The 24487-nt window shown below is 41.7% G+C and overlaps 2 protein-coding genes across 6 annotated transcripts; one reads left to right on the top strand and one right to left on the bottom strand.

Moving 5' to 3' along the window:
- Nucleotides 1-233: 233 nt before the first annotated feature.
- On the bottom strand, nucleotides 234-13825 carry tsn (translin). Its single transcript, XM_061692468.1, has 6 exons — nucleotides 13596-13825; nucleotides 10215-10308; nucleotides 8094-8190; nucleotides 6846-6961; nucleotides 6668-6747; nucleotides 234-3345 (listed from the first exon to the last, which is right to left on the bottom strand). Exons 1-6 carry the CDS (start codon nucleotides 13659-13661, stop codon nucleotides 3121-3123), a joined length of 678 nt encoding a protein of 225 aa, XP_061548452.1. The 5' UTR covers nucleotides 13662-13825; the 3' UTR covers nucleotides 234-3120.
- Nucleotides 13826-15122: 1297 nt separating this feature from the next.
- On the top strand, nucleotides 15123-24461 carry LOC133410876 (protein FAM124A). 5 transcript variants are annotated; one of them, XM_061692478.1, is made up of 6 exons: nucleotides 15123-15303; nucleotides 15433-15462; nucleotides 17366-17469; nucleotides 18539-18570; nucleotides 19888-20627; nucleotides 23686-24461. In XM_061692478.1, exons 5-6 carry the CDS (start codon nucleotides 19893-19895, stop codon nucleotides 24238-24240), a joined length of 1290 nt encoding a protein of 429 aa, XP_061548462.1. In that variant the 5' UTR covers nucleotides 15123-15303; nucleotides 15433-15462; nucleotides 17366-17469; nucleotides 18539-18570; nucleotides 19888-19892; the 3' UTR covers nucleotides 24241-24461. The 5 variants fall into 5 exon arrangements, with proteins under 5 accessions (XP_061548462.1, XP_061548464.1, XP_061548461.1 ...); XM_061692480.1 differs by lacking the exon at nucleotides 15433-15462; XM_061692477.1 differs by lacking the exon at nucleotides 17366-17469.
- Nucleotides 24462-24487: the final 26 nt, after the last annotated feature.

Genomic DNA, 24487 nt, shown 5'->3' with positions numbered 1-24487 from the left:
ACTGATACATTTGCAGGGTTGATTTCTTCCTCCTTCCGGGTTGGTACCTGACACATTGGAAAGCGAGCTGGGTAAAAGCCAGCTTTGTTGGCCGGCGTGAAAGGCAACGAGGACCCCGTCTATGGTCTGAGCGGACGTGCCTTGCCTCTAGTTTCAGCCTTTGGACAGACTTAGACTGCCCCCCTTGTTGCCCCCCTTGTTGCCCCCCCTTTCGCCCCTACAGGCAATACTCATCACGTCCTGAGTGGCGAGAGCTTTATTTCGTTAAAAGCACTTTATCCAGCGACGAGAGCGGACGCCAAAGCGTAATATTTCGATGGAGTTTGTGTAGCGGATCACTGTGTACACCAACATGACTGTGCTCTTTTTCTGCTGTATTATTTCCACATGTAATATATTGTCAATCATTAAAACATTTCCAACTGAGGCTTTTTGGTGCACGTGCGCGCCCTTAAGAAAAGAGTGCCGAGCCTCTGTAGATTGTGTATACAAATATATTTACATTTTGCACACTGAAGGAAACAAAAAGGCAACATTATTTCTGTAAATAAAAAAAAAAATACATAGTGCAAAACACCCCCAGGTCCACTTTGGTGTATTGGGGCCAAACTGGAAAAGAAAAAAAAAAAAAAGACATTTTTGAGGAAAGGTAGGCAGAGTTGTACTTACGAGAAGGCTGAACATTGCCACAGTAATGTCAAATAATTAGACAAGATTTTTATTTTATTTTTTTCAAAAGGCATAGTCTTGATTGCCCCCCCACAAAGAAAAGCGTGATATTACGAGAATTAAAGTCTGTCTTCAGAGGAAAAAAAGCATTAGAGTAGTTCTACTTAGGAAAATGAACCAGAGGATGAAGTCAGATATTTTTTGTAAATAAATACATTACATACAAAAAATCTGTATTGAAGAAAAACATCTATTTCGATAAATTTGGTGAAATAAGTCTACAGAAAAAAGGCCTAATAAGAATATAAAGTTGAATTTATTCAAGGAAAAAAAGTGCTTAACATTACCCGATAGCTAGATTATTTATTTTTTGAAAAATGTAATAACTAAAATTAAGGGTTAATTAACTCAAACCAGTTTTTTTTTTTTTTGTTAGTAAGAAGGGATGAGAGTTTTTTTAGGAAGACTTTGCCGGGTGTGGGGGGGGGGGTGTAACACCTTTCATCTCCTAGAATTACACACACAAAAAAAATTACAACTCATCTTGTAATATTACGGCTCATATTCTCATCGTATATAATTTTTTTCTTAGGAGTGTGTCCCCGATCCTGGTTGCTAGTAACCGTGTACAATAATGTGCTCGGCAGAGGGCGCCACTCCATGCCAACATAGCATACGGACACAGGAGTAGCCCCTTTCGTGCTGCCAATCAATGTCATCCTCATGCTTTCGTATCAGACTGTGGCTGCGTGAAAGGGGATAGCGCAAAGTTGAGACGGGAGTGCGAAATTTAACACCGCATTCATTTGTCCCACCCTGTATTAAAAGCAATTGTCGCTGTCCGACAACTATTTTACACGTCACATGAGACGGTTCGTCTGAGAGCACACCCAGACTGGGGCGATATCCCCTTTCACACTGCTGGTAGCAGTGTCAGTGCTCTGTGTGAGAAGTGTGCAGCGGCGGAGGCGGGATCAAGTCAAGCCCTTTTTAACATTTAAAAGCTAGACTAAATATGCGTTGAGGATATCCGAAATCAAACTTTTCCTCGTCAAAAAGCATGAATATTTCCGATATCTGCAACATCATTTACCGAGGAAAATGACATCGCTTTTGCCATTCGTGTTTGGGGTTTCTCATTGCAAATATCTACAATTCAGTCAGAGCTATCCACTCTGTGAAAAGCGGATATCTTCAACTGAACCGTCATCTTGACTAGCCAGAATTCTGTTACCAGATTTAATTCACCTCGATTCAAGGGATCGACATGTGCCTCTCGAGATATCTTCAATTAAGTTTTAACTAGGCGAATAGCATTGAAGAGTCAAAATGACTGGAGTTAAATATCTATAGTTTAATTGCACATATCTGTAATTCACTAGCGGATATTTGCAGCTGCGCAGTAGATATCTAATGAGTGGCAAACCTCATACATATGAAAGGCAAACGTGACGTCATTTGTCGTAGGCTTAATGACGCTACGGATATTTGTAATTCAGTTTTAAATGGCATGGCGAGCGGATTAAACTTTTAAAACCTCACCTTGACGATCCGGAAAGAACATCGCAGAGATCGACGTCGTTCTGACGGGTCATAATTACAGTTTGAATTGTTAGAACTTTCATTCAAGATATGTGGAACGTTAATTGCGACTCGTCAAAATGACAGAAATCTGCAATTCACTTTGGCCTCGTCAAAACTGAATTCCAGACATCTGCAGCTTGATTTCGCCTCGGACAAATGACATCACTTTAGCCAGTCTGTGTGTGGGGTTTGTCATCACATATCTACAATTTAGCTGCAGATATCCACACTGTGAATAACGGGTATGTCCAATTAAACTGTAGATATCCGTAACTCCAGTTTGGGATTTCGACTGCGCCATTTTGACTAGTCATAAATAATTACATACATCGACAAACCAATTTCACCTTGTTTAAACATGTAAATATCTTGAATTGAGGTGAATAAAAATCTGAATTATGACTAGTCAAAATTTTATTGTGGCTATCTCAAAGTGGAGTTACAGATTTCTACAATTCCATCACAGCTATCCATAACTCACATAGGGGATATCTGCAACTGAACACACGAACAGTAAAAGTGACATGAATTGACGTTGCAGATATGTTTGTCCTTTCAAAGAGTCACAATTACATTACAGATATCTTGAACGAAAACAACAATGCAAAACAATTACGATTAGTCAGAATGTTGACGCTGACATCTACAATTGTGGATAGTAAAACAGCTTTTAAAAGTTAAATCCATTTGCCACAGACGCGTCAATTATCCTGCTTCCGAGGTAGTAGCACATTTGAAAGATTATCTTACACGAGTAGCATTACTGTTACGACAGGTCGGCAGCGTGAAAGGGGCTAACGTACTGTACGTTCCCGGCGGCCCTCAGTCTGAACCAGCTTTTCGGACCCGCTCTCAGTGCGCTGCTTCCTACTGGTCGCTCTTGGCCTCCTTGGTGAGTCCGCGAATGGAGAGGTCATAGACCACCTCCTCGATCTTCTTGACGTCATACTTGAGGCCGTCGTAGCGTTTGCGCAGCGGGTCGTTCTTCAGGTTGAGCAGGCGGAAACCCGAGTCCAGCTCGTTGATGAAGTTGGAGATGCGGAGCGGCCGGTCGTAGTCGCCCGCCGTCACGCTGTTGACCGCCAAGCGTGACTGATCCAGAAGAAGCAGAAGCAAAATTAAGGGCGCCACCCGCAGGCACACATACATTTGTTGAGACTAATGTTTTCATTTAGGTCACTAAATGATCTTAAATTCAATATCATTTTATTTAACACAGTAGACATATGTCACCAATGGCAGTATACGAAATATGAGTAACGGCCAAGTCAAAGAGTGAACATTTTTGGCAGCGACGCCCTATTATCCAAAATATTGCCAAAAGTATTTGCTCACCTGCCTTGACTCATGTGACTTTAAGTGACATCCCATTCTTAATCCATCAGGTTTAATATGACATGAGTCCACCCTTTGCAGTTACAGCAAAACAGCTTCAACTCTTCTGGAAAGATTTTCCACAAAGTTCAGGAGTGTGTTTATGGGGAATTTGTGACCATTTTTCCAGAAGCGCATTTGTGAGGTCACACCACTGATGTTGGACGAGAAGACCTGGCTCTCAGTCGCCACTCTAATTCATCCAAACGTGTTCTATTGGGTTGAGGTCAGAACTGTGGAGGCCAGTCAAGTTCACCCACATCAAACTCTCTCATCAGTGTCTTTATGAACATTCATTTGTGCACTGATGCACAGCCATGTAGGAACTAGACTTTACAACAATTTTATCAGGCTGATAATTTGCATTTTATGCCGATGGGCTTTAATCTCACGGCACACCAACAAAGAAAAAGTCACAAAAAGTGGATACATTAATTCCTGTATGTACTTCCTGCCATCCAATAGAAGACCATTCATTTGTTCTGTCTGTCACTATGCCTCACTGGCATAAATAGAGGAACAAAGATACATTTATTTATTGTAAATATAATTTGAGCAATTAAGTATATACAGTCATTTAAATAGACACATTCCTCCATCCTGTGATCGGATCGATTATCTTTTTTTTTTTTAAACTTGCTGATCAGCCCCAGAAATCCGGATCGTGTAAAGCCTAGTTGGAACAGGAAGCGGGCCATCTGCAAACTGTTCCCAAAAAGTTGGAAATGTCCAAAATATTAGCCCCTGAGCTCCAGTGAAAGGAACTCTGAATGCTTCAGCATACCAAGAGATTTTGGACAGTCAAACAGTTTGGGGATTACCCTTTCCTGTTCCAACACGTCTGTGCACCAGTGGACAAAGCAAGGTCCATAAAGACATGGATGAACTTGACTGGCCTGCACAGAGTCCTGCCAACCAGATAGAACACCTTTGCGTTGATTTTGAGTAGACAGTGAGCCAGGCCTTCTCGTCCAACATCAGTGTGTGACCTCACAGATATGCTCCTGGAAGAATAGGCACAATTTCCCATAAATTCACTCTTAAACCTCGTTGAAATGCTTTCCACAAGAAGCTGTTGAAGTTGAAGCTGTTCTCGCTGCAAAGGGCTGACCAACATTAAAAATCATATGGATTTAGAATGGGATATTACTTAACATTATAAAGTCCCCTCCAAAACTATTATAATTGACCGGCAAGGTCAATTCCTTTGTTTCTGTCGTATACTGAAGACATTTGGGCTTCAGTTTAAAAGATGAACATTTGACAAAAGTTCAGAATTCCAGCTTTTATTTCATGGTATTTACATCTAGATGTGTTAAACAACTCAGCACAGAGCACCTTTTGTTTGAAGTGAGCAAAAGTATTGGAACGTGACTGATGGGTTTTTCTGGTTGCTCAGGTGCCTTTTAGATTGACTGCTTAAACAGATCGACAGATTGACCCAAAACATACTTCCAACATAAAATAATTCATCGGGGGAAAAAGTGGAAGGTCTTACACTGGCCAAGTCAATCACCTAACCTTAACCCAATAGCGCATGCATTTTACCTCCTAAAGAGTAGACTGATGGGAGAAACACCCAGAAACAAGCGAGAACTGAAAGAGGCTGCAGTAAAGGCCTGGAAAAGCATTTCAAATGAAGAATGCAACAGGCTGGTGAAGCCAATGGGTCGCAGGCTTGATGCAGTTATTGCATGTATGGGTTATGCCACCAAATATGAAATGTTATTGATTTTTACTTAATTGAATAATGTCTGTTCCAATACTTTTGCTCACTTGAAAAGTGGTTGTCTTCAAACGAAAGGTGCCGGATCCGTCCTGAGTTGTATAACACGTCTAAATGTAAATACCATGAAATAAAAGCTGGAATTCTGAACTTTTGTCTTATATTCATCTTTTGATCTGAAACACAAATGTCTTCAGTGTACAACAAAAACAAAAAGGAATTTACCTTGCCGTTCCAATACCTTTGGAGGGGACTGTATGTGAGTCAAGACAGGTGAGCGAATACTTCTCGCAATATCGTGTACGTCGTTGTCCTTTCAAATTGAACGTTTTTTGTTTTTGGTTTTTTTTGCCCACCCAAAAAAATAAATATTACAACAATGAGTCAGCCAGCCACCAGGGGGAATACAGTGATATTTTTACATCTCAATTGATTTAAAACAATATCTGCACATTGAAATTAATATTTATTCGTTTATTTTACCCTCGTGCATTAAAAAGCCTAAATTTCAACAAATAGTTATCAGAATCAGAATCAGAATCATCTTTATTTGCCAAGTATGTCCAAAACACACAAGGAATTTGTCTCCGGTTTGCTTTCTATTTCGGGCACATGCACGATTAGTACTGTTTTTTTACTAGATCATATGAATGTACAGATTTTTTTGCAGTATGTTTTAATTAATATGATTTCATCAAATAATACAAATTGCATTAAAATTAAAGACCTAAAAACATTACATATGTAAATGTGTTCTATAAATAATTTTGGATTGGTTGTAACATTTTTAATTATATGCATACTAACTAAAAAAACATTTTTATTCAAATGATATTTAAATACATTATACATACATATAATAATTATGTAAGTTCAATTAAATTTGAACAAACATTGAAATTCTTAAAAATTATAATCGTCTCCATTTTTTATTTTACTCATGTTTAAAAAGTGCAATCCTTGAACAAATGCAGACAAATATACGAAATTGATTCTTAATTCCTTATTTTTCACTGCTGCTTTGCTTGTCTCCTTTGTTTTGCGTGCATGTTAACTTTTTATATAAATAATACGATTTTGTGTAAGTATACATTGTTGCTATGACACAGTTTCACTCTTGGGGTTCATAAAAGCATCCATCTGACTAGCTCTGAACTTGGGCGCCGCCTGCAGCTGCAAGGATGTAAAAGCACAAGTCAATGTGCTGGTTTATGTATCCGTTTACTGGCACTTAAGCACAGTAGGAATATGAAAATGAGTCATTCATATGTAAATAAGTCTAGACTATGCAAATGAGACTTACAACAGACTCACCAGTTCACTGGCCATAATCAGCACACCCGCCAGGTAGTCCTCCACATCCAGATGGAAGCCTTTGTCGCGCACCACCTTAACTGCAACACACACACACACACACAAATACAAATGAGGGTGCGTGCCATGACCACACAGACTACGACGACAGCGCACACACAGACAGACGTGTACCTACTGTCCAGAATGTGCGCCACCTCCTCACGGGTGACAAGGGCCTCGGTCTCCAGGAAGACAACAAACGCCGCCAAGAAGGTCAAACGTTGCAGGACGAAGCGCCAGTGCTCGTGAAACCTGAAACAAATACCCAAAAATATCACATTTAAATGAAAATGATATAGGCAAAATGTCATGTTTATACAGCATAATATGGCCTATGTGAATGGCAGAATATTGCATCTTTGCGTCAAAATACTGCAATTTTCAGGCTAAATATGTTCGTGTGGTCTAATGTAGCCTTCAAATGAGCAGATATAGCATTTAATGTCAAAATATTGCAAGACATACCCTTTTGAAGGGGAAGTAAACTCCAAAATTTTTTTTGGGGGGGGGGGAGAATAAGTTGTATAGGACACCACTAATGACAACACAGCATTCTGGTTAATATTGCATTTGTGAAGTAAGAATTAAGCAGAATAATCAATCAATCTCAGGGGACCCACCATTTTGGGCAATATCACCCTCTGCTGGTGACCGAAATTAACGTCACTTTGGCAAACTCATTTATGCATTTTCACAAGAGGCTGTTTGAGCCAAAGTAGTGTTTTAATGGAAACACATATTTAAAGGGTAATATAACATTTGAAGGCAAAAATAATCAGTTTTTTTTGTCAAGTAGTAGTAAATCCTGAGTAAAATAGTGAGTAAAGTCTTTAAATAGCAAAATATCAAGTTTTTCTGGCCCAATATCTTAAAATGATGGTAATTATATGTTGTGGGATTATAGAACATCTTTTAATCAAGTCCAGTTTTTGAGTGGGAAAAAAAATAAAATTAAAAATAAATTTTCACACTAATATTTGTTCGTGTTTGAGTGACAAATTGTTGTGGCAAAATATAGCCATTTAAGACAAAATGCCATGTTTTGAGCCCAAATATGGTATTTTCTGTGAGCATATATGGTCTGTTAATGCAAAAGTAGCATGTTTTATTAGTACAATATAATGTTTAAACAAATTGTGTTTTTGAAGCGCAAGATAACATTTTAATGGAGCCTTTTTGTCAGTAAATAGTGTTTTAATTGATAAATATTTAAATTCCAAAATATATATTTTTATGCCCAAATATGTTTGGGGGGGGGGGGGGGGGGGGGGGGGGGGGGTTCTATGTAGCCTTTCTACAAAAAGTGTTTTGGAGGGAAAACGTTTATTTTCATAAAATAATGTAGCCTATTAATTGGTCTGACATTGAGAAGTATTCAATGCACCTGTAGTACTGGTCCATAGGGAACTTGGTCTTCAAGTCGGCAATGTGCGTCCGGACTGTGCCAAACAACTCTCTGGCCTTTGCACATTTCTCAGGGACTGTTGACAGATCAAATCAATAATTTTATTTATTTATTTTTTTAAATAACAACAAAATGTGTACTGTGAACTGCCATCAATTTGCAACTCGCCTTCCGGGAACTCAACTACTGGTAGTTTTTTCTACAGAGCAAACTTGCTGAAAAACTCACTTTGCTTGTTGTGTGCTCGTTCCATAATGTGCTAAGGTGCCAGGGGATTGTGACAAAGCCCTGGCTAAAAGGAAATAGCACATTGTCGGAAGTGACTCAGCTGGCTGAGAGACTTAAGTCCTCTTTATACTCCCGCGTCCGCATTGCATCACGTGACCTACGCATTGGGCCGCGCGGCCCCTATGCGTCACTTGACGCGTACATAGCAAAAATTGTTGCTGCGCGTAGAATGCCGGAGATCAGCTCTCGTGATTGGTCCGTTTCAGTCACATGCTCTGATGACATCCTCAGCATTCCCCGTGGTTCCACATACAACCGCAATTCCAATGAAGTTGGGACGTTGTGCTAAACAAATAAAAACAATACAATGATTTGCAAATCATGTTCCACCTATATTTAATTGAATACACGACAAAGACACTATATTTAATGTTCAAACTGATAAACTTTATTGTTTTTAGCAAAAAATCATTAACTTAGAATTTTATGGCTGCAACACGTTCCAAAAAAGCTGGGACAGGGTTATGTTTACCACTGTGTTACATCACCTTTTCTTTGAACAACATTCAATAAACGTTTGGGAACTGAGGAGACTAATTGTTGTAGCTTTGTAGCTGGAATTATTTCCTATTTTTGCTTGATGTACAGTTTCTGGGTGTTGTTGACAAATGGCTTTTGCTTTGCATAGTAGAGTTTTAAGTTGCACTTACGGATGTAGCGCCAAACTGTATTTACTGACATTGGTTTTCTGAAGTGTTCCTGAGCCCATGTGGTGATATCCTTTACACATTGATGTCGGTTTTTGATGCAGTTTGAACATTAAATATCTTGCCTTTGTAGTGTATTCAATTAAATATAGGTTGAACATGATTTGCAAATCATTGTATTCTGTTTTTATTTATGTTTAACACAACGTCCCAACTGCATTGGAATTGGGGTTGTACACCGTCGCCTTCCTGATCAATTTTGCAGCATAATTAAACGCATCATCTGGTCATCTAGGTCCATTTGTTCTAGCAGACACTGTTCCACGGTCCCCAATGTTGTTGCTTTGTTCCTTGTTCCGGAAAGGAAAAACGGCTACTGGAAATGGCTAAAAAATGCAGAGGAAACGCCACCCTGTGCTGTCCTAGCCAATAGCAGCAGTAGCTACACCCCCGACTAACCCCAAAAACGACTGTTGTCGGCTTATCTCCGCTTAGTCAAGAATCATTGGGGTTTAAAAAAAAGAAATGTAATCCATTCTCACCCCCCCCAAAAAGAAAAACAGGACTCTATAATATTGTACTTTTAAAAACTGTACAGTAATTTCAAAATTTAATAGAATGTAAAGAATTAAACAGTTCTTGCGACATGTTTTGCTTTAATTCAAGACATTGTACTGCTCTCCTGTTGTGCTGGCCTTGGCCACTTGGGGGCAGTATACTACATCCATCAATCTATCCATTTTCTCTACCGCTTATCCTCACCACGGTCGCGGGCATGCTGGAGACTATCCCAGCTATCTTCGGGCGAGAGCCGGGATACACCCTTAACTGGTCGCCAGCCAATCGTTATATGGTCTGTCTACATGTGTTAATCCCCTGTGTTCATATTTGTTACTTCAAGGGTTATAACACTGCGATGACGATATACGTTGGCAATATGCTGCACGGATTGCCGTAGGGAAAATCTCTTTGTTTTATGTTTAATTTTATTGTGAACTACAACTGGGAGTGGAAAAAAATAGTCACTCGTATCTCAAGGCATCATTGTATTAACAGGATAAATTATGAAACATTTTTGGGGGCAGACGTCAATTACCTTTTCCACTATTCATGAATAAGGGGGTTTACTGGGGTTCAGCAATACAGAGGTACATAGAACACTCACTGTCTTTGAATCCAGACGGCTGGTGCACACTTTGGACAACAGTGAGGATTTCTCTGGTGGTCTGCTCCAGCACCTGCACCACTTTGCGGATTTCCTACGACCCCCAAACGCAACACAGATGTTGAAAAGCAAAGCAAATCGCGCATTTTATGCACAAGGTAACACAATGTGCTTTACATGATTAAGAACATTTAAAAAAAAAAGAAAAAAACAGCTTATATACATTTAAAACAAAAAGGACAAAAAATACAATAAAAAAGTGTACAGTGCAAGAAATATTTAAAAGTTAAAATGCTGTTTAAAAAAAAAAAGTTTAACCTGGACTTAAAAACATTCACACTTGGGGCTAGCGTCACTTCTGCTGGCAACTTATTCCATTTGTGTGGAGTATAACAGCTAAATGCGGCTTCACCATGTTTGCTTTGGACTGTGCTCCAGTATTTGACTTGGGTCTGTAGATCTCAGAGTCGTACTGGGTTTATAAACCATTTGCATTTCTTTCATGTAATCAGGACCTAAACCATTTACTGATTTATAAACCAGTAGCAGAACTTTAAAATATATTCTAAAGCTGACTGGGAGCCAGTGTAAAGACTTTAGATTTGGAGTAATATGCCCTGACCTCTTTGTTCTGGTCAGAACCCAAGCTGCAGCATTCTGAATGAGCTGCAGCTGTTTAATGCTCTTTTGGGGGAGTCCAGTCAGAAGACCAATACAATAGTCAAGTCTGCTTGAGATAAAAGGATGGATGAGCTTCTCCTGGTCTGCTTGTCACATGCAAGCCTTCACTCTGGATATGTTCTGCAGCTGGTAGAAGGCGCTTTTATTAATTGATTTGGTATGACTGTTGAAAGTCAGGTCGGAAACTATCGGAACACCAAGGTTTCGGACTTGGTCTTTGGTTTTTAAAGACAGTGACGAGGTTTTTACTAACAGACCCTTGAGGGACCCCATAGGTCGTTGCCATTTGATGAGATTGAACACTTCCAATGGTTACAAAATAACTCCTTTCCTCCAGGTGGGACCTGCACCATTTAAGGACTGTTCCATTTAGTCCCACCCACAGTTCCAACCTGTTTAGCAGTATGTTATCAACCATCAATAGCCGCACTGAGATCCAACAAGACCAGAATTGACACCTTTCCCGAGTCAGTATTCTACCTTATCATTTAGCAAGAGCTGATTCTGTACTGAGTTCAGAAACCTGTCAAAAAGTCAATTTAAGTTCAAGAAATTGCTGAGTTGATTAAAAATAACTTTCTCAACAATCTTGGCTATGAAAGGGAGATTTGAGATGAGTCTATAGCTTGCTAACATGGAAGCGTCCAGCGTTTTATTTTTTAGAAGAGGCTTAATGGCAGCTACTTTAAGAGCTTTAGGAAACTCCCCTGACTGAAGTGAGCAATTGATTATTTGGTGGAAATCAGCTAGCACAGACTTCACAATAGTATTGAGTCAAGAGAGCTCGTTGATGGTTTCAGCTGCTGAACCATTTTCTCTACAGTTTTTTGGTCAACTTTTCAAAATCAAATTTTAAATTTTTTTTTTTGGTCCTGTCGTCTGTTAGGTCAAACAGAATGGAGGATATGTATCCCTTTTATGCCGGAACAATTTTACTGTGTCACAGTGGAGTTTTTAACTCATTCACTGCCACCCTTCGCAGTTAACATGGATATTTGACTTCTAAAGACGTCAATGGCAGTGAATGTGTTAAGCTTCGCTGTGGTTTCTTAGTATTATAATTGAGGTTTATTGAGAATCAGTTGAACAGAACAAAGTTTCAAGAGGGGAGAGAGAAACGAAGACAAAATACAAAGCACTAATTGTAAAGAGGATGAACAAAGTAAGTCATTACATTATCTACAACAATGAAAAATATGCATGTTACATGGGGCTGCAGTGCTACACCCTGTGAGGGAAAGAAAGGACAAGCTAGAACAGGACAAGGACAGGAGAAGCAGCACGCAGGACGCTGGGTCATGAACCCGGCCGTACAACTGAAGTGTGACATTATAAAATTCTATAGGACGAGAGTATGAGTGTGGGGAGAAAAATAAAAAATGTGCATATTCATTAGTTATTTGTCGCAATAAGTGAGTGGAGTGAATTTACACTGTTTTACATGCACAAAGACTGACAGAAGTGTCCTGTAATTGTTGTGCCCGCACCGCTGAGGCCCCCACCCACCCAATCAATCAAGCGGGATTTGGCCCAGGGGTCCATCAGAGACCGTGGGACCTAGGGCGGAAGAGTGTCCCTTGTTTGTTGGAAAGGAGGGCGGATAGGGGCACCCGACAAGGGGAAGGGGGGGGCAGGGAGCAGCCGCGGGTCATGAGAGGGAAGCCCCAACTTCAAGCCGTCATCCAGCCCGGGGGGCCCGTGCTCGGGAGCAACGCCATGCAGCTAAGTGAGAACCCAGCTCCCCCTGTAGGTATCAAAACTGTATCAAATTCTGACATGGTAATAGAGCTTTTCCTGGGTGGCTTCAGATGTAGCATCCATCAATCCATCCATTTTCTGAGCCGCTTCTCCTCACAAGGGTCGCGGGCGCGCTGGAGCCTATCCCAGCTATCATCAGGCAGGAGGCGGGGTACACCCTGAGCTGGTTGCCAGCCAATCGCAGGGCACATACAAACAAACAACCAGTCGCACTCACATTCACACCTACGGGCAATTTTGAGTCTTCAATTCATGCATGTTTTTGGGATGTGGGAGGAAACCGGAGTGCCTGGAGAAAACCCACGCAGGCACGGGGAGAACATGCAAACTCCACACAGGCGGGGCCGGGGATTGAACCCGGGTCCTCAGAACTGTGAGGCTGACGCTCTAACCAGTCGTTCACCGTGCCGCCAGATGTAGCATCATTTTACCATTTTGCTGATATTGAAGATGATGGATTGCATTTTTTCCCCCCACTAAAATAAGCAAATTCATTACACTTATCTGCTGTTAGGAGTTCTGGAGCTATATGATTCGATTGGGGGGTTGTGAGCTTGTCAACCACAGCAAACAGAGTGCGAGTATTGTTGAGGTTCTTACACTGATGATTTCAGAAAGGTGTTGCTGTCAAGCCCTGGCTAACTCTTGGTTAAAATTACAAAGACTTAGAAAGCAGCTAAACACACGAGATGGAGACGATGGCGGGTAATTAATTCACAGATTCTACCCATGTGATGCACGTCTGTTATACGATATTCTGCCCTCTTTTTTTCTACTGACTATAGGTGGCAGCATGGCGATTGTTTGTATGCTCTGAGCAAAGTTGCCATGTTTGTGTTACGAAATTCTTAAATAAAGCAAATTGAAAGGGGGGGGGGGGCTAAGTGACGAGCTCTGAGCCACCAGCTAGCAGCCTCACCACGGCTTGGTTGTCTTTCTTACCTCTCGGACGTCCTGGTCGGCACTCAGGAAGACTTGGATGTAGGAGAACATGTCGCTGACCGACATAATGGGACTCCGTAGTTAACTACAACAACACACGCGACGAGTTTGGTGATTAACTGCTCTCAAGGGCGGCCCTGTTTTAAACACAAGCTAGTGTCCACGAAACGTCACTCCTGCATATGCTTTTTCTTCTTCTTCTTTCTCTTTTATGGTGGCTGGCATGCATCTTAATGACGCATTACCGCCACCTTCTGTTCCGGAGTGTGGGCCAAACTGTAGGCTTACTTTCTTAATACCACTCCCCCCCCCCCAAATTTTTTTTTAAAATATATAATAACAATAATAATAAGGGAACCCGCACTCATTCACACGTACCGTACATACCTACATCCTCATTTAGAGAACAAATTTCGTGTGCATGCATGTTCATGACAATAAAAGGTGATTATTTTTCTTCTATCTCGCCACATTTGTATTCTTTTCTCCCGAATTTCACATTTGATCTCAACTTTCTCAGATTAATGTTTATTTATCTGTTGTTGTCTTTTTTAAGGCTCTCTCATGCACCTTTTCATTACCGCCTACCCCAACATGTGCTGGTACCCACATAATTTAACCTGTCCCCCTGCTTCGCATGCGCTTCCGGAGCGTCTTCTTCTTCGGCTGGAGGCGCGTACAGATGACGTAGTAGAATTTTTACTCGTCAACTTTTAACTCTACTTTATTGATAAAAAATTTAAGACAAGGGCAGCTGAAACAGTGCTGTACATAAATACAATTCCAACCTAAAACATAAGTACAATTATGCATCGTTTCTGCATACATCAATGACGAAAACACGTTTTATTACTTTCATCAATAATGTATTTAATAAGTAGCTAGTCGACTGTGTTTTCGTCAAATCGACGGCAAACGTACAAGATAGCTAACTAGATGGATCGTTGTAAATATCTCACTTCAATGTGGATTTGGGTGAATTATAATCAATAGCATTCTCAATATTATTCGACACTTTCCACTAATTGTACAAATATAATTGTAACATACACTATTAATCATGCATCATCTTAATCTATTTTTTTTCTAACACCTCCTCAAAAGCTTCTCTTTGTTGTTGCTTGTTTGCACTCCATTATTAAAATACGAGTGTTGGTGTGAATTTTGTTCCATCTAGTAAGAGAAGTACTGAAAAATGGAAGCGTCTCATTATGTCAAAAGTACATTACTGGTGTTGCCTTTACCGATGGCTCGGATTTTTAGAAATCAACGTGGCTGCATCGTCACACTCTTTTGACCTACATATTTTTTCCCCCAATTTGACTCGATCTTAATTTACATAAACCCGAGGCGTTAATTGTGTGCGTGCGTGTGTGTGTGTGTGTGTGGGAAAAAAAGTTGGACAAAATACACGAAAACACAACTAAGTATTGTGGTGGAAGTTTTTAGATTTCCAACGCTTCTTTGGAGGCACCACCGTCTGAATCCTGTCGCCTTGTTTTCCTGTGACGCTGCAGGCAGACTCACTAAAGACTGTGAACTCCTGCACAACACCCACACTTTGGCGTGTGTCTGTGTATGCGTTGTAGGGGAATTTAACAACCAAACAATGTGCCTCGCTACATTTGACGTGACTTAAAACCCCTCTCGAAATGGAAAATAACTCCGTACAAGATGAGTGCGTGGATTCGGGAGCAGAAACTGCAGGGTGAGTAGCGAAAAACGGGAAAAGAAATCACTACCGGTTGCTCGAATAAACAACATAGGCATTACACACATGGAACAAGTAATAGGATTTTGACATATTAATAATGTTATTGAAATGCATGTTTTTCAGACATTAGTCACAAAATGGACCTCGTGAGGGGTATGTTACTGTTGCTGTGGCCCCTACAAAAATCTAGCATGAGCAATCTCATGAGATCCAACAGAAGTTACATTTATTTTACATTAGTCAGCTCTGTTCCTTAAATGACAATGGAACTTGTCCACCAGAGAGCGCTACGTTCGCCCATTCAAAGCATGCAGCGACTGCCCTGAGTTAACCCCCCCCCCCCCCCCCCCCCCCAATAAAGAAATGCATATTTTGTCTGTATACTTCAGGTTGAATAAATATAATATTTGGAGATTTTATTCCAAATATTTTTTTCTTCACATACTTGCATTTAAAGCATTAAAATATCTAAAATTCAGGGTCTAATAATGATAATGATGACAAACAAGATACTCCTTAAAATTTATTTTATGAGAAAAATGTGTCCACTAGATGGTGCAAATTTTTGGCACATTCAAAGCATGCAGCAATGTGCCACACATACAATTTCCCACGGGGACGCCTTACTATAATTAATATTTATATGTATATTTTAGGCTGAATTTTTTTTACTTATTAAATATTAATATTTGGGATTTCGTTCAAAGTACTTTTGCGTTTCTGTTTCTTTCTTCATTAAAAAATAATTATTGACTCATTTAAAGTGGGGGGGAAATATTAATACATCCTATATAATCCAACCCAAAATATATTTTAAATTTGATATGTATATTTTAGGCTGAGTAAATATAAATATCAAATATTTATTTGGGAATTTTATTAGAAATATATATTTTTTGTTTTTCATACTAGCATTTAAAGATTGAGTGATTGTGTAGTTTAAAGTGGATAGAAATATGACTTTGCTCATATTTTTGCCCATTTTAGGGCCTAAAAACATTAATAGTATACTCTGAAATCTATTTTGTGGAGGTTTTCTTTAAGGGATTTGTGGGAACCCGCCCTTAAAGCCTTAAAATCGCCCCAAAAATATAATTTGACTCATTTAAAGTAGTAATATAAATTATGAATTGATCATATTTTTACCCACGTCAGAGCCTTATAGTAATAATAATAGGATAATACTCTTTCAAATTTAATTTTATGGAGATTTAAAAAGAAAACAAATGATTTTTTTGTAATCAGAATGGCCTTTATTGGGTTTAAAAATCACCCAAAATATAAAAAACATTTCATGTGTGTTATATTGGATCTCATCAGATTGCGTAGACATTCCTAATATTGTGGTAGATTAGACGAGCAAATCAGTAATCCAGATGATGGTGAGGATTAACATGTTCACTTTTTTATTTGCTGAGTGTGTGCATGCGTGCGTGTGTGTTCCTGCGTGTGTTGTGGCGTCACAATTAGCTGCATCCCTAATCTTTACCCGCATCGCGTCCTTTTCGATGAAGGATTTTCCCGCAAATGGGATTAGTGGCAGGGTGGCTGGATTAAATTACATCACAATAAACCTTGACGCAGAATGGGCGTTACAAAGAAACATTCAGTCTTTGGAGGTAGTAGCCCCTTTTACACTGCTTTTTTTACACTTAATTTTACTGCTCTCTTTAAATAGCGCTGACACGGTATCAAAGTCGAACGAGCAATTTTCCAATTTTCTTTCCCCCCCTAATGTCTCTGTTTTGTATAAATGGGAATAACACGGAATGGCGGTACAAATTTGACTCAACAGATTTCCGACTTTAGCGCTAGCAGTCCCTTGCACGACCCATCAAAGCCAAATATTTTCCCTTTTTGCCCGTCTCGCTGTTCGGTATAAACCGCACTAACACGGAATGGGGGTACGAAGTCATCGCAGCACTTTTCTACCTCGGCGGTAGCAGCCCCGTTTTTTCCCCCCAGCTTCTTCCCCCATGTCACTTTTATGTATAAACAGTACTGACATGGAAGGGGAGTATAAAATCCTTTTTTATCAATTTTTCCGCCTTTGGAGGTCGTAACCGGCAGAATGGGAGTACCAAGTCGGCCCAGGAATTTCCCGACGCCTTTCCTCCCCACTCTTTGATCGTCGTCCCAGCGTCCAAAGTTGGAGCAAAGGTGGGCAAGCGGGAAGCAGCTCAAATCTGAAAGTTATCCCTGCTTTTCTCATCTTTTCTTTGTATTTTGGGGACATTTTGGAAGGGTGCATCTTGAAAGTTTAACGACCGGAGGTACTATTCCAGGGACGGGACCACACAGGATGTGCATATTTTGGAATTCAAAAGCCATCCTTCCCTCTGAGTGTCTTCCAAAAAGTGGAAGAAAGTGTGTTGGTGTTAATCCAAAACTGTCAGGTCATACGAGAGTCAAGTCTCAAGTCTGTTGTAGTTTTTCTTACTGCTGGTGACCATTATTGTCTTTGGACGCAGCCGGCCGAGTTACAAAATTGCTTCTGTCTGCTCCAAATTGTCACTTTGACGTCTATTTATTGTATTTGTTTTCCTCTTTCCATCCTTCCAGTGCGTCACGGTCTCATTAGTGGTGTCCACAGACAAGAGACAATAAATCATTTTGAGTGCTTACACCCCTAAAAAGGCATCATGCCGGGCCATGACATTGGCTGGCCACCCGTCCAGGGTGTACCCTGCTTCTCTCGCTTTCATTTGCCCATGCCTTTCAAACAGAACTCAGCTAAGTGTGTCTGTCTGTTCACACAGACGTTGCTACAGCATCGATCAGATCATGAGACGCTGTGACAATTGCTTTCAACGCAATCGCTTCACACCCTGGTTTCCGCGACCGCCACAGGCACAGGCAGCGTTATGCCCTCTGATACTATGTCTGAAGTCTGCAAATTTCACAGGTCAACGTTGACCTGAGGGAAAAAAAGGTTCAGGCGAAATTTTAGTCTGGGAAAAAGTTGACATTGGTTTGCGCAAGAGTTCTGAGGCAACAGTTCACATTGGTATGGGGACAGGAGTTGGGTAAAGGTTTACACTGGTTTGGGAGAAACTCCAGATTGGTTTGGGTAAAGGTTTAGATCAGCTTGGGCAAAAGTTCACATAGGTTTGGTTAACGATTTGGGGCAAAAGTTTAGATTGGTTTAGGCAAAGGTTTAGTTTAGATTTTCTGCTGTTTTGACAACCATATTAATATAAATGAACTCATTCTACTTTGTCCTCTGCAGGTCTGATTACAGTTCCTTGTCATCTACTAGCAGTAAGTACAACACACACAAACGCACAAGTAGCCATTCAAATATTTTTTTGGAAAAAGCCATTATTTCTTTAGGGGGAAAAAAAAATCATTTGCGGTCCCTCAATTAATATCCTCAATAACATCAGTGGATGGTTGATGGTGTCAGCAGGCCCACTCGTTAGCTTTGTGGGTCATGATGAGGATTAGAGCCAATAGCAGATTGTTAATCTGCAACACAGGAAGTCCGACTGTGTGTGTCACATGGTGGTGTAGCTACGACGCAAAATACTGTTAATTATCACTGACGCGGCTAAAGCAGCAGCAAGCATTGGTGTCATGATTGGTGGTATCGTGATTGGTGGAGTGTTACCATGGTTACAAGGAGCATCCTTGTGTCTCCATGAGTTTAGATATGTTTGGGCAAAATTCTAGGTAGAATTAGGCAAACAGTTGGGGCTAAAATGTACATAGGATTGGGGCAAAAGGTTTGGGCAAATGTTTAGGTATTTGTGGGCAAAGGCTTAGATTGGTGCGGGCAAAGGGTTTATGCAAAAGTTTAGAACGGTTTGAGGAAAAGTTGCAATTGTTTTGGGAAAAGCATTTAAGGTTAAGGTTTGGGCAAACGTTTAGAAAGGGTCAAGAAGAGGTTTTGAGCAAACGTTTAGGTGGATTTGGGCAAATTGTTTGGACAAGCCATTTGCTAGCTTTGAATGGTTTGAGCAAAAATAAATAAATAAATGAATAAAGGGTTGGCCAAAACATTATTAGGTAGAACTGCGCAAAGATTTGGGGGGGCAAGGTTGAGAAAGGTTTGGGCAAAAGTTTAGAAAGGGTTGCACCAAGATTTTATTTTATAATGGTTTGGGCAAAAGGTTAGGTAGGATTGGGGAAAATTTGAGGGTAAGTTTTGGAAAGGTTTGGGCAAAGGTTTTGGGGAAAAAGTTTAGAATGGTTTGGGCAAAACTTTAGGTAGGATTAGGCAAAAATTTGGGGGTAAGATTTGGGCAAAAGCTTAAATTGGTCTTAGGTAAAGTTTTGACCGAAGGTTTAGATAGGACTGGGAAAAATCTTTGGGAAGAACTTTAGATAGGATTGGGCTGAACCTTTGGGCAAAAAGTTTGGAATGTTTTGGCCCAAAATGTTAGGGCAAACGTTTTGATAGGACTTGGCTACAGTCAGACACACACACATATATGCTGTACATGTGCTCCAGGAGGATGTGTTGGGTTGTATAGTTCCTGGAAGTCATGAAAGTCCGCCAATTTTTTTGTAGGTGATTGGAAGCTTGTAGTTCCAGAAAGTAGCAAGAAATAACCAGCAGCTTGTTTATTTGTGCAGGCGACATGTGGATGCACGACCTCCAGCGGGACCCCTTCCTGGTGAGCGTGCACTTGATCGCAGACCCGGGCGAGGGCAGCGTCCTTCAGCACGCGGCTGACGGCGTGCTGAGGTGGCTCCACCCCGAGCTGCAGCTTTTCAGGGTGTCGGAGCGCGCCACCTCCTCCGAGTGCCCCCGACCCAAGCAGCGCCATATGCACCGGGGGGGTGCCCCCCAACCGGCACTGGCGGTAATTTTGTTCCTCTTGCAAGGCGACGGGGGCAGGGAGAAGCTGGGGCACCCACCTTGGCAGTACCATCACAGCGAGAAGGTGAGCCGAGGGCGGCAGTCGGGGGCGGCGTCCAGACAGGATTTTTTCACACTGGGACCCAGCACCCCGCTGTGGGCCCTTAGGAGGGTGCACTGTGGTAAAGGGACACTGCGTTTGACGCTGTACTGTTGCTATGACAACTATGTCCACACGGTGCGCTTGTACAAGCGTCTGCTGGGCCGCCGGGTGGCCCACAAGACGCCCGACTTCTGCTTCCTGGTGGTGTATGCCAACCCTCTCCTGGAGGTCCAGATGGCTTTCAGGAGGCTGCCCAGAGGGAGGAGCCCGGCCCCGCTGGACTCAGCCTTGCTTGAAGTGAGGGTGCAAGATGTGGGGGCCCTGGTGCCACTCCTGCCCAATGCGTGCAGGCCCATTAGTGCCATGAGGTGGCAGACGCAAGACTACGACGGAAATAAAATACTACTGCAGGTTAGAACCTCGTCTCTGGTCTTGCATTCTCTTTTGTCTGGTCTTCACTTCTCTGGTCATCTTCAATTTTCTCTTCTATGTTCTTCTTTTCTTACCTTTTTATCTCTGGGCTTCTCCGGGTTTCTCCTCTATGGTCTTCTTTCTTTTGTCTTCTCTTGTCTTCGCTCATCTTCACTCATAGGGTTGGGCATCGTTTGAATTTCAGCAATTCCGGTCCCAATTCCAGTTCCCCATTTCGATTCGCTTTTCCAAACGATTCCCGATTCAGATTCTTTTAGGGGGGGGTGGGTCAAAAACGTTTGCATGGTTTAAATAAGGGGTGTCCAAATTATGAACATCCATTTTTTTAGCAGCCCAGAGCTTAGACTAAAATGAACATTTGACTCAGGGTTCTTTATAACCAGTATCAATATCAAACCTATGAACTAAAACGCATTCGTTCATTAATCTTCCGTACCGCTTATCCCCACTAGGGTCGCAGGCGTGCGGGAGCCTGTCTCAGCTGACTCTGGGTGAGAGGCGGGGTACACCCTGAACTGGTCACCAGCCAATCGCAGGTCACATACAGTATAAAAAAACAGCCATTCGCACTCACATTCACACCGCCAGGCAATTTGGAGGCTTCAATTAACCTACCCTGCGTGTTTTGGGGATGTGGGAGGAAACCGGAGTACCCGGAGAAAACCCACGCGGGCACAGGGAGAACATGCAAACTCCTCACAGCTGAGGCCGGATTTGAACCCGGGTCCTCAGAACTGTGAGGCAGGTGTGCTAACCAGTCGTCCGCCGTGCCGCAACTAAAAGGCCATGTGTGTGTAACTAATCCAGTTGACTTAATAGTCATTCATTAATGTTTCAGCTAAAGAAAAATATAGCATTGTTAAAATTGTTATTTGTAACTTTTTTTTATCACAGCAAATGGTTTGTGTGTGCAAGTTTTAACTTTTATTTTGAAGGGTACGCACCGGAAGTGGGCATTTTGGCACGAAAGGTAACTTCCCACGACATTGGTGAAAACGAAAGTAAAACGAGACGGCGTAAAATAAAGAGTAATGAATGGAACCAAATGCTCTGTAAAACGTTGATTCCTTTACCTACCCACCAAAAATAAATGGTAAAATAATTTACATTTTATTTTTATCTCTGTCATCAGCTCTTATGTTGGTCACTATCAGTTTCCAATGTGGGGGTGGTATTTGCGGGTCCAGGTGGCAGGAGATTAGTTTGGAAAGTTGAATCAGATTAAGCATCAATCCATTAGCGCTATTGGAGGCTAACAATGTGCTAATGTGTGGTGACAACCATGCTCAAGTGACAGATGCTCTTAAGCCCATTTTACACATTATCTGGAAAGTGGCTACATCAGGGCGGGAGGAGTCAGTGTTCGGGCGAGATGAGTACCGAAATCTGCACTTTTTTTTTGATCCGACCGAATTTGGTCAGTACTGCCAACTACACTCGCTTAAAATCAATCAGTCCGTTTCAGTACATACATACGCGCCGGTTGTGACTGTGCACGTTGGGGGAGCGGAAGAGTGGGCCAAGATCCACGTGCCACACAAGAGCGTAATGACGTCACTCACGCCGGTTCACTTGCTTTCACAACAAACCAGTTGATCGATTTTTTTTCTGCCGCTGAACCTGTCGTCAAGGGGGCGAGGGGGGACTTTTCCCGCTGTTTATTATAACTGACCCTGAGATCTACAGTGGGTACTGAAAGTATTCGGACCCCGTTAAATTGTTCATTCTTTGTTATTTTGCAGCCGTTTGCTAAAATAATTTAAGTTCATTTTTTCCCTCATTAACGTACACACAGCACCCCATATTGACAGAAGAAACATTTTAGTGTTGCAATTTTTGCAGATTTATTAAAAAAAGAAAAACTGAAATACTCAAAGGCTGTTTAACTACGGTTTTGGAGTTGCGCAGTGTTACATCGAGCAAGCTACGTCTGACAAATATGTTTAAAGTTCGGGATTCATATGAGACAATCTTTAAACTAGCTACAAAACAGAGAAAACAACAGAGGAGGTCCAGCAGCTTGCCAGCGGTCCCAATGTTGTACCGTATTACATATGCGCATCGTGAAAAGGTTGGCTTTTTAACTTGCATTAGTTATCATAAAACATATTACAATTACTGTTTATCTTCATTTCTTGTGCAGTTCATTGAAAGTAAGTTTGCTTTGCACTTTGTATTTTGTAACACAGGTACTTTCATATTGTTCGTATTATTTATACTATTTTATTCATTTGTAAAATATTACACCTGTATTTTTACTCTATCCTCGCTTGCTCATATGTTTTCAACACGTTTTTTTATTTGTCAAAGTTTATATGAGTATCCAAAACAGGTACCGTTGAGTACTGGTATCGGGAATTGGTACCGTACCAGTTCAAATGTGAAAGGTACTAATCCCTAGTGTGGGGTTTTAAAATGTCACACCCCGGTCCTGGCTTTCCAATAATCCCCTTTCAGACAGATACGAACTCAGAAGCCAGAAAATTGGCAGGTCAACTTTAATACTCCCTTTCGTATCAGTCCTTTCACAAGGAACAGCAAAAAAGGTAAAAGCCAGATTTGATGTCCACTTTAGGTTCACACTGAACACTCCAATTTGGTTTTGATCCAGATCAAAGGCCCTATCACACAGGCTACCCCCAAAGCCAAATAATAGGAGAGTCACCTGTAATGTACCTTTCACACAGAACAGAAAAACATGAAAATGCTGGCTTTGTCAGACAGTGTGAAAGTGGCTTCTGTATACATGGCCACTTTGCCACGCAGCGTAGTTCAATTTGAATCTAATCCAGATTAGAAAACCTCTGGAATTAGAAAATGTGTGGGCCACTGTAACTGTACTTGTACCTTTCACGCACAAAGACAGCTTCAGCAGGTAGCTTGAACGGGACCGAGTGAACTGAGATCACTTTGTGTTCACACTGATCCTTATCAAAACCCCTTTTCCACAGACTAGCTCCGAAGCTGGAATAGGATGGTTGTGCACTGGTGGAGGTCATGGAGGTTAATCTGCTCTGTTTCTCCCATCCTGTTTTAGGTGCAAGGTGCTGACAGGAGCCATCACCATCATCCTCATCATCATCCCCATCGGGCAACGCCCAACCACAGGGTCCCGCATCATCAGGCGTCACTGCGCTCCCTCCCTTTATGCGGCAACGAGCACTTCTGGGGCTGCTGGGGAAATGGCGGACGCTCCGACTCACTCTTCTCGCTGCCCAACCTTAGCTCATCACCCGTTCCCCCGGCCAGCCCCCCCCGCCGGGAACGCCGCGGCCGCTCCCTGCGGCGGAGCGCTTCCTTTGTTCCGCCTTTCCGCCTCAACGTGGACACCCTGGTGGGCGCAGAGGAGACTGACGTAGACACGGGGACCACGGTCAGAGCGGGCGGCGTTGACCTCAGCGTGGTGTCGGCGTACGTCTACCAAGCTGGCCCACCAGCGCCCCGCTCGCGGCATCTCTATCCAGAGCATGTGACAGCCCTGCCAGAGCGGACAAAGGATGGGAAAGGCTCCACGGGACCCCTCAATGGGGGAGACCATGAAGCGCTTGAAGAAGGCTGCGCAGAGGAAGACCTCGAGGAATTCTACATTTGATGTGTAGCACTATGCTGCCCCCTGGTGTGAATTATTTGGAGTCATTTATTTCTGTTGTGCAAGTGGGCGGTTATCAAGCACTGCTCCAATGGCTCACACTGAAAATAAAAGTACCTAATTTGATCATGTACATCAGTTGCATGATTTAAATGTGATAAATTAATGCAAATTTCCCCTTTTCTTTTTGAAAATAATAAAATGTCACATTTTTTAACATTTAATCATGTGCAACTGATTTTTTTTCCAC

This window comes from Phycodurus eques, chromosome 12, assembly GCF_024500275.1.
Source record: "Phycodurus eques isolate BA_2022a chromosome 12, UOR_Pequ_1.1, whole genome shotgun sequence".
NCBI classification, from domain to species: Eukaryota; Metazoa; Chordata; class Actinopteri; order Syngnathiformes; family Syngnathidae; genus Phycodurus; species Phycodurus eques.
The sequence above is the reverse complement of the archived record's forward strand: the minus strand, read 5'-3'. Positions and strand labels throughout refer to the sequence as shown.